Raw genomic sequence first — 13,477 nt, forward strand, 5'->3', positions numbered from 1 at the left:
GTTCCCGAGCATCTACCCCAAAACCAGAGTCTGTTTTATGCTCTCCCCCATAACCGTTTCTCTCGGAGAAGGAGTAAACATGCAGCTCCAAGGCAATAAACATTCCTGGGCGTGACAAGAGTGTTTCAGCTTATGGACTCCTCTGAAGGTTATCTAGCCCGCCCGTATAGGTTCGTCCGGCCACATGTGATTGTTTACAGCCTCCCAACCTGAGAGGCATGAGATGTTTTAGACTTACTAAAGGCAAATTCTCTTGGGGAGTTAGAAATTATTAGTATAGTGTGTTGTTAGGAATTATATTGGTGAAGGGTTTTTCATTTGTTGTGTCAATAATTGCTGCTAATTCCCTGCTCTGGGTGGGACAAGGATGTCTCAGGTCAAACCTCTCTGCTGACAGACTAGCTTGTGTGACAGGATTATCCATACTCCTGCCACATGATTGTTTATTACCTCTCAACCATAAACAACACAGAGTTTTGGAGTATTTTGAGAGTCTTAATTAGCATCGGGCTTTTTCTTCTTGTTGAGTCCATATCCTTAGGCACCTGGGAATATATTAATCAATGTATTTGGAATATAGAAAAGGAAATATAGTTGTTTTAAGGTTAGCAATACTAGACTTTTTGAGTTAATGGATTTTCTCTTTTGTAATAGATCACTGTACTTTGTTATAAATCACTGTGTCCTTGCTATGTAAAAATGTAACTTTATCATTATCTTAAGACTAAATAGATCTTAAGGGGAGCATTGGTGAAAGGATTTTCATTTGTTGGGCTGATGTTTGCTGCTAAATCTCCATATTCCCTGCCCTTATAATGAATATAACTAACATAAGTATTAACCTTTAAGCATATAGGAGAAATAAGTATTAACCTTTAAGATTAATCATGTTAACCTTGGGTTAAATAAATTCCTTTCTTGATTGTAACTCACTACACCCTCACCCTATAGGAATGTAACTTTATTTGGAGGGTGGTGCTTGGTTTAAGAAAAAACACCCTTGGAAGAAATAAGTTTTTTGGTTATCAGAAAGAAAGGATCATAAAATGTCAGCAGGTCTCATGGCCAGATGATATAAAATCCCTAAGACCTTTTTATGTGAAGCACCTGATTTTGATAAAGGTCAGGACTGCTGACCCCCACGTGACTCCGTATTTATCCCTATATGTAACAAAAGGTATATAAGCAAACCCAGAAATAAAGGAATCGGATCAGTTTCCAGAAAGACTGATTCCCCCATGTTGCTTCTTTCTTGCTCCCATTTTTCTGGCTGAATTCCCATCTGGAGCATGGATGCTATTCCACGTAAACCAAGTTATTCAGCCCCTTTTTCTCTCTTACTATTTTCTGGCCAAATTCCCATCTAGTGCATGGGTACCCACCAAGCCTATTAATTTTGCTTGGGCTTCTAAGATCGGATGGGGGGTGGGTCTCAGTGCCTCCTCTCCTTCGGGAGAACGGGAAGATGCCTGAGGCCTACATAGGTGGTGATTGGTATCCCATGTGAACCAAGTTATTCGGCCTCTTTTTCTCTGCCAATGTTCTAATCCCTCTCTATCTGTAATTAAATAAGTTATTTCCAAAGATGCCGATTCCATCCCCACCTTCGAATTCCCTGGATCCATGTGGCTAGACCCCAGCAAATGGTATATATTAAGTGTTAAATGAGTAGCAGGTGGGAAAGAAAACGGAAAAGTTCAGAAGTGCTCCAAGGGCTATACAATATTAAATAAGATCAAGACGAATGAGCTAAGGGAGATACACAGACATTTATGGCAGGAGGAATATAGGATTTTTTCCAGAAAACTATGTGAAAATTCATTCTATGTATTTACTTTTAAATAATATGCACATATTCATATTGGGATTCAGAGTTGGAAAGAAACAAAGTACTCCCAAAATGAAAGCATAGTCTGCTGTATTATTGTTTATAGGGACATAATGGCCTCATATTGAATTTATCTTCACTTTCTTACATTGATCCCTAAAGTTATTTGCAATATTTCTTATTCTAGAATGAAAATATTATTAATGATTATTACAAACATAATAATGCCTACTAGCTACTAACATTTTATTGAAGGTTCTTTATATTTTCTCACATTAGCATTCTCAACAATGAGATGAGATGAGAAGGGTTCCTGTTTTTTTGGGCTTTTTTAAATGTACAATTTTATAATTACTTTGCCTATCTTTTTTGGGGGGAAGGGCTTCTATTTCTAATACACACTTGTGTAAGCCAAGGGTTTGAGGGTCTAAACAACTCATTCAGTGGTACACAACTAGTTAGTAATTATTGTGTGGCTAGAATTGATCCCACATGTGTGATTCTAGTTCCCAGGTAGTGCTCGTGGTAAAGAACCCACCTGCCAATGCAGGAGATATAACAGACATGGGTTCGATTCCTGTGTTAGGAAGACCTCCCCAGGAGAAGAGAATGGCAACCCACTCCAGTATTCTTGCCTGGAGAATCCGATGGACAGAGGAGCCTGGCGGGCTACAGTCCATGGCATCACAAAGAGTCAGACAACACTGAAGCGACTTAGTGTGTGTGATTCTAGAGCTCAAGCTCTGTTGTTGCCGTACAATGTGTGACATTCTAAGTGTGTAATGTAAGGGTCTCGGACTTCAGTGTGTGCTTCAGTCACTGGGGATCCTACTGAATGCCCATCACTCATGCTTTAGCAGATCTGCAGGAGGCCCTGAGATCCTGCATTTCTAACAAGCTACCACGTGATGCCAACGCTGCTGGTACAGACAGTGCTTTGAGTAACAGAGTTTGAACAGATTGGGAAATCAGTGCAACTGCTGAAATTATCAGCTTTAAAAGAATTGTTTCTTATGAAAGTGTCCAAATTAGCTAAATTCATTAAACTTTCCACACCTATGCAGCATTAATCTTGTTTACTCTGTGAACTTCTGGAATCTTGGCCAGTTCAACCTTCCCCCAGACGCTTGGCAGTTTGTGGTAAGGGACCACTAAAAGCAAAAGAAGCCTTTCAGGTTTTCCTAATGTCTTTTATTTCATCATTTTAGCACATACTTAGTGTGTATCTTCTGTTTCTGCAATCAGGTTAAGAAGTCAGGGGATTCCTCTGCTGCCTACCTGGGATTTTTGGTGAAGATGAGAGGAGAGGGTCAAAAAAGGACCAGTCAGGATGCTCTTTAAGCATGCTAATGTTAGCTAGGTAGACTGCTATCACCGTTCAAGTAGAGGGGAAATTCAACATCATCACAGTCGAACATGAGACAGGAGAGACTCCAAATTATGACATCTATATCCCGCCCACAGTCTCAGTCATACAACAGCTGTACAGTTGTCCTCAGATGAGTACACGCAGAGAAGACACTTCTCTGAGCTCAACTCTCAGTCTGCCCCCATCTCGACACTGTCGCAATGAGGTGCTTCAGGTTTCATGAAGAGCACAATTCATAGGTCACTGTGCATCCAGGGAGCATTAGAATAATGAGTGTCTCTGGGCTTCCCACAAGAAAGGCTGCAGAAAAATGGCCACTGAAATGACAGCCTTTCAGCTCTGACAGTAGGGGCCGCCACACATTCTGCTCTCTGTTCCATTTACATCTTCGGTAGTAAGCAGCCTGGTCTCACAGATATGTTTCTGAGTGTTGTTAACTCAGCTTCTATGAATGGTTAGCTGGGTATGGGGAAAAGCACAGCTATGTACAGCACAAATCTAAAGGCATTCCTGCAACAAACTTGTAGCCTGTGTTTGCAGGGGCTCCTCTCTGCCTATAGCTGTTCCTTGTCTCTGATCTCCAAAGAGAAAGGTGCTTGTACTCCTGTTCTTTTCCTCCCCCTTCTCCACCACCACCAATTCCATTACAACCAATAACCAATTATTTACTAACGGCTTACTTTCCCCAGATACTCTGATATATGGTATCACTCTGAGAGCTCTAACAACATGCCTCGTTTAAATTCATAATAACCTACGATATAATTATGATTTTTACTATGATATAATGAGAAAACTGAAGCTCAGAGAAAGCAACTTGATCCAAATCATACATGTAGTAAAATTTAGAAAAGAGACTCAAAATTGAAAACGAGGCTTATGTGACTTCAAAATTTGGAAGATTTTGATACTCTCTTCTTTCCATATGTCCATGGCCCACCCAGAAAATCTGCCAGTACGGTTCTCCAGAAAGTCATGCTTGTCACAACAGTGAAGGGAATCAGATAACTCCCTGAAGTGTGGGTTCCTTCTTCCTCAACAAATAGAGGAGAATATACATGGGGAGGATATCATACAAGATACTATCCAGCTAGCCATAGACTATCTCCTGGGACATCCTACTGACACCATCCCTCTGAGCTGATGTTAAAGAAGATTTTAATTCTTGCTCAGAAAACAGCTAAATCCACAGAGTTAATTTTTAGTTAGTTCATACTGCAAAAAATAAAAAAAATAACTTTGATGACCTGGGAAAAATGCCAATCTGTTCTAAAATTACTACACGAAGGTAAATGTGGCAGTCACAACAGGCATATGGGAAGTTTAGATAAAGACGATTCTCTGGGGAAATTTGGCGGGTCAGCTTCAGAGCTTAGAGGCGTGCTGCCAACAGTGCTGCTAGCTGAGAAACAGACCAGGGAGCACCCTCAGTTATTTCTCTCTTCTTCCTCACTCAGCACTATGCTGTTCAGATGCAAACAAACCAGTTTCAAGTTACAAAGTAAGGACAAAGAGCGTGTGTACTCACTCAGTCGTGTCCGACACTCTGCAACCCCATGGACTGTAGGCCCTCCTCTGTCCATGGGGTTTTTCAGGCAAGAATACTGAAGTGGGTTGCCATTTCCTCCTCCAGGAGATCTTCCCAACCCAGGGATCAAACCCACATACCCTGCATTGGCAGGTGGGTTTTTTACCACTGGGTCACCTTGGAAGCCCAATGACAAAGTAACAACCACCAAAAATAACAACAGCACCTCCCTTTTTAAAGTAGTCACTGTCTAGCCAGCATTGTGGTCAGTGACATGTATGGTCCCTACTAAATATTCAGATCACTGTGGAAGGGAGGAAAGGATTGATCAATGTAGTCATGGTAATTAGCTTGGTAAATAGATTCTCATTTTATAATAATATACCAAAATACTTTGAACATTTTGAAAATTAAAAAAAGGAGCATTCAGATTTAAATATAGCTTGTTATCAACTGGCTCTGGTTTACCTCACCACACTGTCTCCCATAAATGATAGTTTTCAAAATGCCTCAATCATCAGTTTTACGATGACTCAACAGAAACATGGAATGCTGTTACAGGGATTGTAGAGGCTCTGTCCATTCTGCACGTGTAGATATTGTACCATATTTAAGGTGAGAGTGCTTCTTTGTGGACTACTGCAAGATTTAGGGAAGCTTCAGTTCACCAGCCAGATTCTTGAAACATACCTAATTTATGTATAAGGATGTATAATATGTGTACACCTCGATATGTGAGCATGTATACATAGAAAACAACATATTTAATTGTCTAATCGTATCACTTGATCTGTGTACTTAATTACATTACCTCATAAAAATCCCCAAGATTAACCTGAAGTTATCATGTCATTATAGGTTTATATAATAATTAAGGCAATAAAGCAAAAAGTCATGGCAGAATATATAAATCACCACTAAAGGGACATAATAAGTAAAATATATTTGCATTGCATTGAAAAGAAAATAAAAGTTCATTTTTGTATTATAGTAATTTCAGAGTAAATTTTTAAAAATACTTAAGAACTAGATAACGGTGTTTTAAAAAACCATGAGTAATACAACATTTACATTAAACCTATAGTTTAAAAAAAATCAATTTTGCTAAATTCTCTGTATCAAGTCTACCAAATCTATATTGAATGTAAGTGAAAGAAAACACCTCCACACCAGAAGCTACTTCATTAGAATCTAGGAAAACAGAAAACAAATCTCTTTTGGAGATGTGCAGGTACCATATAAGAAGCACACGGGAGAAATATAAAGAGACAGGAGCATGCCCTATGCTGCTGTGGCATGTTTCTTAGCAACACAGAAAAACATCTCTCTGCGAAGAAACTCTGTCAAATAATATGTGTTCACAGATCATAATTCAGAAAGTGAATTCCAAATAGAGCCAGGAATATTTACATTCATGATAACACTAAATGTTAAGCTGTATTCATATTTATCATGTCAACTTTATAAAACAATTATTAAGATAAACTACTTCAGTCATAAAAAATATGTCCAAATGAACCATGGCATTTTTTCCCATAGGATCCCTGATTTCCACTGAATAGGTATTTGGTTTTTCTTTAAACCTTACCTTTGTCTAGAGCAATTTTATAGGCTCTGCAAGCAAACTGCTAAATGCTAGTGGCAGAATGTATTATTCATTGTCAGTTTCTGAATGGCAGGACATCAAGGGAAGAAACTTGGACTCCCCAGAGAAATGTTTCTCTACAAACAATGCTGTCTTCATTTCACCGTTTGTTCTGTGAAATTTGTCCCTACTACATTCCATTTCAACAGAATGGTGGATGGCATTGCTTTCTATTTTAACAACATTTCTATTTAGCCTTCTCTGCAAGTGATAATTAATCTATGGCCATGTTCACTGATATTTTAATCCATTTGGTGAAAGGAGCACACTATTTTTTGGTTTGTATTATTATCAAGATGATATTAGATGTATCATTTGAAGTGCGGTTTGTGATTCTCTACTGATTTTCCTTTATTAGATAAATCACAAAATTCCAAATAAGCTATTTTTACCATCCCAAACATGTGAGAAGCTACTATGCTTTCAAAATTATGTTTTTAAATAAGAAGTGAAATTGTTCTAATTGTGAATAAGTCTTTACTATCTATTACAAATTCTAGAGATTCCCCAATTGATTCATATAACTCATCATTTAAGACTTAAGGAAAGTAGAAAGTACATTTTTCATTTAGAAGCATTCAGGGAGCACATTACAGATAGTATGATTATTTTTTCTAGCAAAATATTTATTAAACATAAATGTTATACTATCTAATAACTGAAAAGAAAAGGCAATTAGAATACTCAAGTCAGTACTTTCTGAATTCTGTCATTGTAACACTGTAATCTTTGAAAAATCTTGTTTAACTTTCACCTTATTTGGACATGCCCAGGATATGTATGCAAACTAGTTGGTCACAGAGATCAACTTATTATCTAATAGAATATTTTTAGATGTTATCCTACCACAAAACATCTCCATGTCAAAATGGTTAAATAATTCTTATCCAAAAAGATGTACCACAGAACAGTCTAAAGGATAAATTCTGAACTGTTTCATATGTGATGTTTATATTTGCTTTGTTTGCTCTATAGTTTAAGATAATATTTTGGCCATATGGCTTCCCAGGTAGCACTAGTGTTAAAGAACCTGCCTGCCAATGCAGGAGACCTAGGAGATACAGGTTCAGTCCCTGGATTAGGAAGATTCCTTGGAGGAAGACACGGCAACCCACTCCAGTACTCTTGCCAAGAGAATCCCATCTCTTGCCTGGCAAAACTCCTGGTGGGTTACAGTCCATAGGGTTGCACAGAGTTGGGCACAACTGAAATGACAGCATGCACGCACATTTGGCAATATAAAATAGCAATGATTAATTTAAAAATGATATTGGAATTATTGACATGAAGTTGCATTCTCCATGTTAATATAAAATGTCACATAACATATAAAACAAATTCTCCAGGCCAGAATACTGGAGTGGGTAGCCTTTCCCTTCTCCAGGGGATCTTCCCAACCTAGGGATCAAACCCAGGTCTCCCACATTGCAGGTGGATTCTTTACCAGCTAAGCCACAAGGGAAGCCCAAGAATACTGGAGTGGATAGCCTATCCCTTCTCCAGTGGATCTTTCTAACCCAGGAATCGAACCAGGGTCTCCTGCATTGCAGGTGGATTCTCTACCAACTGAGCTATGAAGAAATCCCTGTATTATATAATGCAATTTAAGCTTTATTATTGACAGTTTCAGACCATTTAATATATTATAAATATTTGTGAGTATGCGATCATCCACTTTTAAGGTTTTAGTATTTTACTTTGTTGGAATTAAAAGTAATGGCTATAATTGTCACCAGGAAAACTTTTGCTCTTGAGACCAACGTAACGAAATCTGCTTATGGTCAAAAATCACATAATGTATGTCATCTGTCTCCACCTTGCGGTTATTGTAAATACTGCTACTTTTTAGAGAGGCTGAATGGCTATGGAAAAACACGAGTATTTGGCTATCTTTGGATTTTTACTTTTAGATTCCAGAAATTTAAAAAGTATTTCACTTTTAAATGACAGAAAAATACGTTGTTATATCAAAGTGTTAGGTAATCTAAAGCATTTCTAGGCTTCTTTGCCAATGTTACTAGTCATTTCTCACAAAAATATTATGTAACTGTAGTATCATGTAGCTAAACTGGACACCTGAGCGTTCCACTCAGCATATGTGGTCTAAGCCTGTTTACTTTCCCTTAGAATTTCATAGCACATAAAGGCCATTGACACTTTCTAGAAAAGTCACAAAATGAGGGAGATATTTTTGTGATAAGAAGTTGTCCAGGAGAAGTATAAGTCTTCAGAAATACTTCTTAAGTTCTCAAATCAAAGATTTTCTTGTCTATTTTAAAGACAAAATCCTAACTTCCAAATACATATTATTTTCTTCTTTTTCCATTTAATGCAAGAACTGGGGATATTACACTGCTCTGTTTATAGGGGTTTAGGGTCTGCCCAGTTGTGTTTTAATGGGTAAGAAAATTTCAGTAAAGTGTATAGATCACCCCTATCAATTCACCCATAGATCACCCATAGATGATCACCTATAAAGAGTATACACCTATAAAGTGTATAGATCACCCCTATTAATTCCCCTATGGATCACCCATAGATTACCCTTGTCAATTCTGATAAAAGAAGTCTCATCAAATCATCCATATGAAGCAATTGGAAATGTTCTAATCAGAGCCAAAGAACTTTTGACCTGGTTGAATTAGTCAAACTAAACTTGCCAACTGTTCTGCCACTAAGCTTATTTGTCACTATTGAATTTCCTGTTGCATGGAGAGTTAAATACTACAAAAAGAAGTTTGATTGATTAGAAAACACTACCTCAAAATCTTGCAACATGTCCTCGTCCCTCACAGGGCCACACTGCTCCCAACAGCAGAGGCTCTTGGTTTTCTTATGGTTTAGATGTAAATTACACATTCTCCCACTTGGATGCACGCTCCCAAGGGATATGCATCAAGACAGAGCCTCTTTAAATACACTCTGCTCACACTACAGAGAATTGTGTATCATATAGTTAATATATAATCTGCCTTTAACACACTTTCAACTGTATCCTGTCTTCCTTATCAGTATGTGGTTGGATATTTCTATCATATACCCTTTCAAGAAAGTAAAACAAACCTGAATAATTTGTCTCTTAAAGGAAAAATTAAAGTCATAATATTTATCTGTCCTGCTATTTCCAAAGACTAAATATCGTTCATAATTATGTCTTAAATTCTGATTGCTTCAAACTCAACTTCCCCAAACACTTAGGGCACTTAATTAATTTAGTTAACTAAAACTAAGGATTCAGAGACATTTTATACAGGTTTATGACTTCAGAATAAACATTCACAAAACATGAGAAGACAAAAGAAAATGTTATTTACATGCATCCAGGAGGAAATCTTTGAGAAACAGATTTTAAACATGGGGATATCACTAACTGCTTTAATATAAATGACTACATTTCCTTAAAATATTCTCCAGATAAGAAAGGTCCTGAAGAAAGCTGGAATTCAAGAGGATGCACTTAGAAAACATAAGAAAGTCCACTGATAACATTTCCACTCCAAATGCTGTAACATTGCTTACACGCTAGATTTAGCATGTAATTTACGAGGCTCATAGGTTACACTTGTGCCTTTATGATGTAAGGGGAGAACACCTACCTTTTTCATTTCCATTTGCATAATTTGGAGGCTTGTTTTTATCAATGCTGTTAAAGCTCTGACTTCTCCTATTTAAATTGGAGGCTCCCTGGACCTTGCTGCTGTTGCCTGCAGCTGGCACCCTAGAGGGACCTGGAAGCCTGAAATAGTACAAGAAAAATTACATCATTATTGTATATTACAAAAAGATAGAGAACAGGAGGTTCTGAGTTGGGCAGGGTTAATGGGAAAATAATAATTTATGGAGTTCAGCAAAAATTGTTGGTTTAAGTGACAAATTGCTAAATACAACATTTGAGAATCACCAGAAAAGACTTGTTTTATATGATGTAATCTGCCTCCAAAGTATATTAATAATGCAAGACAATTAGAAATAAAGTAATTCTAACTAAAAAACACACTTATCACATGCCTGATGAATAAAACTTTGCTTAAAGGGGCTGTAACAATTTTATGAAAAGCAAGGGAAATAATATTTTATTATGGTCTCAGGATATCAAGCATCTGTCTGCAATTATTAAGTTTTTTCAGCGTATGGGACATTTGTTTTTATCTTAGGTGGCTGTATCTTAAATGAACTTATACATTAATAACAAGAAGAATAAAGTTACATAATAAACTGCAAAAAGCAAACACTTACTGAATATCTGAGCTAGTTAACTACTCTAAAACATGGTGTGGAGACCAGGGTCGTGGGTTTGTTCACACTGGACCCATCTGTCTCACATAAAAACTTTCACTCGCTTGCCAAAAGTGAAGACCTGGACTTTACCTGGTTACCCCACAAGTGTGGCTAATAATCACACAGGCCGTGTGACAAAAAAGATGCAAGTCTCATAAGAAAAAAACATATCTGTTAGCAGAATGATAATTTAAAATGCACATGCAGTGACAGTTGCTTCAGTTCTTTTTATATGAAGGACAAGACATGAGGAAATACATGTAGACTATCTTAAAATTAGGGAAAGCTTGACAAGAGTTAATGTACTTAAGTTGTTTTACTTCAACTATAATTAAACATCAATTTGGATCATTTATTTAACTGTTTAAACAGTTCCCATATTAAAATTTCAAGTATTCAGTTATTTCAAGGACGGTGCCTAAAATATGCAATTACAATATTTTATTTAGTGTATACTGCATATTTATAATAAACAATCCACATACAGTAAAACTAGAAATTAAGAACTAGTATTGGTATTCTAGACATATTTTAAAACATGATATTAAGCACTGCCAGTATCTTTGCTAGGCCTAAAATATGCAATTACAATATTTTATTTAGTGTACACTGCATATTTATAATGAACTATCCACATACAGTAAAACTGGAAATTAAGAACTAGTATTGGTATTCTAGACATATTTAAAGACATGACATTAAGCACTGCCAGCATCTTTGCTAGCTTTTGCTGCCACCATGTGAACGTCACTGTGTACTGCTCTAATAAATTCTATTTTAAAAGAAAAGTAACAAAAATAATCTAGAACTTATAAAGGTAGCAATTTATTATTTTTTTTACTGATATCCTCTAGAAAAAGTTTAAAAGAATGTTTATATCTGTTATACTGGACCCAATATATTACAATTTCACAATCATTTGCTACCATATTCAAAATTTAACTCTCTTTATTGCACTACCTGACATACTATCTCCACAGATCCTTGGGAAATCAAACTCTTAAATGTGTACTATAAATATTTTACAATAGTAACAGGTATAGTCAAAAGGAATGTACATCAGGAAAACACACACACCAGCCTGAAAACAGAAATGTTGATATCTTGGAATAGTTCATAGCTTCAAAATGTTGACTGTATTTTGGAGTTTAAATACATATGGCTGTTAATAGTTCCTTCAGCTATTTTGCTAATTAGAGGTTGTGTCATACCCAAGATTAGAATCTTTCCCAAATGGCTACAGCATTTAACTTTTGCTCAAATGGATCTACAGGGGTTGTAAGTCTAGCACAATAACCACAGACACCAGGAATTTTGGAGACCAGTGATTGCACTACGTAGAACTCAATTAATTAATTTGGCTAAATGTCCCAATCATAATAAGAATGAGAACTAGTCCTGAAGAGTCAGCCACAGACTTAGAAAGTTTAGTCCAAACTCACATTTATAAACAGATTTTGTTACAAAATTTGCCCTGATTGCAATGAAACTTGATGTGTTTCTAGAAAGCAATTAAATTGCATTTTAATCATGACTGTGACCCATGGAGCCAAGTGATCTTTAGTTCTCAGAAGAACAAATTAAAACAAATTAAAAAATCCATTTGCTCTTCTCATTACCCTAATTTGACAGTCAGCCAGAGCTCTAGATCATTCATCAAAGTAATAAAAACAGAAATGAGACTGAAGCCAAAAAAAAAAGAGAGACGTTCTATTAAATTGAAGAAGTACTTAAAATACAATTTACATTCATAAGTCTCAGAAGTAGTAATAAAAAAATGCTCACTGAACATGGAAGGTCATTGTTCTTTCCACATCCTAATCTCATTTCTTCTGCTTTTTCATTAAATACCCTCTCAATTTGCCTATCCAGAATCAGTTTAATTACTATGAAAATGAGCATAAGTTAGAAAACCAAGACAAGGGGAAAATATTTCAAGTCAAGGCACCATCAGCAGACCTTGTGGTCAAACACTGCATAATATGATTCATTATTAAAGTAGTGACTAGTTAACCACCAGTGAGACACTCTCCCAGTGAGTGAGATGGCACAAATAACTACATCATAATCAGGGGGGCAAAACACATTTGCTTTGGCCTCACTTAGCTGTATCATCATTAACATTAAAAAAGGATCAATTTTCACACATTTTATATACTATTGATTTTCCAAACAGTACATAATGCACTGTCATTTATTATACTACACTGACTTTAAAATACATATTTCATAAAGAAGAAAAAATTTTAAATGTTAAAGATAAAAGAATGACCCAGATTGACCTGGTGCTAACTACCCCACAAAAATCTGCCAATGTGTCTCAGTGCTGCTTCAAAATGTGCAATAATCAATGCAAGGCCATTTCAAAAAGCAATTATAATCTTGTTTTACTTCCAGAATTTGTGACCTGGAAAGAAGAGGGTCTTCAAAGTAATTTTTTTCCTTGATTTTCTCTAAGCCTAGAACCTAGACTTTAGCCCAGTCACAGCACTATGTGTAACAAAACTAAATTAGAGGAACTCAAGATCCATTTCATAATTTAACACAACAAGCTCATCCTCAAGAAGTCATGTGGAAATCTACTTGGAAAAATTCAGTACTCTAACCTTTTCATCCAGAAGTATGTCATTTTTTGAAAAAAAAAAAAAAAATCAGAATGATAGGACAAAATATCACTGGGCATTTACTTTATTATCACTAATAAGCAATAAATTAGAGATATTAACTGACCTAGTAGGCTTTTTTTGACTGGTTGCAATTCCACTGTGATTAGACTGAGTTGCATATCTGGCTGCCAGACTGTATGAGGAGAAACAGAGAAATTGAATT

At 36.3% G+C, this 13,477-nt stretch overlaps 1 protein-coding gene across 7 annotated transcripts in view; it reads right to left on the reverse strand.

The window, feature by feature from the left end:
- Positions 1-13,477, reverse strand: part of NAV3 (neuron navigator 3) — a 608,990-nt gene that overhangs the window by 208,696 nt on the left and 386,817 nt on the right. For 6 of the 7 annotated variants that reach the window (XM_040233842.1, XM_040233838.1, XM_040233843.1 and 3 more), the window contains 2 exons: positions 13,379-13,447; positions 9,967-10,106 (listed from right to left, as the gene is read on the reverse strand). In XM_040233842.1, coding sequence (XP_040089776.1) covers positions 9,967-10,106; positions 13,379-13,447 — 209 coding nt within the window. The remainder of the gene's footprint in view (positions 1-9,966; positions 10,107-13,378; positions 13,448-13,477) is intronic. The other variant, XM_040233840.1, reaches the window with a different exon arrangement.

This window comes from Oryx dammah, unplaced genomic scaffold (genome assembly GCF_014754425.2).
Source record: "Oryx dammah isolate SB20612 unplaced genomic scaffold, SCBI_Odam_1.1 HiC_scaffold_29, whole genome shotgun sequence".
Lineage (NCBI taxonomy): Eukaryota > Metazoa > Chordata > Mammalia > Artiodactyla > Bovidae > Oryx > Oryx dammah.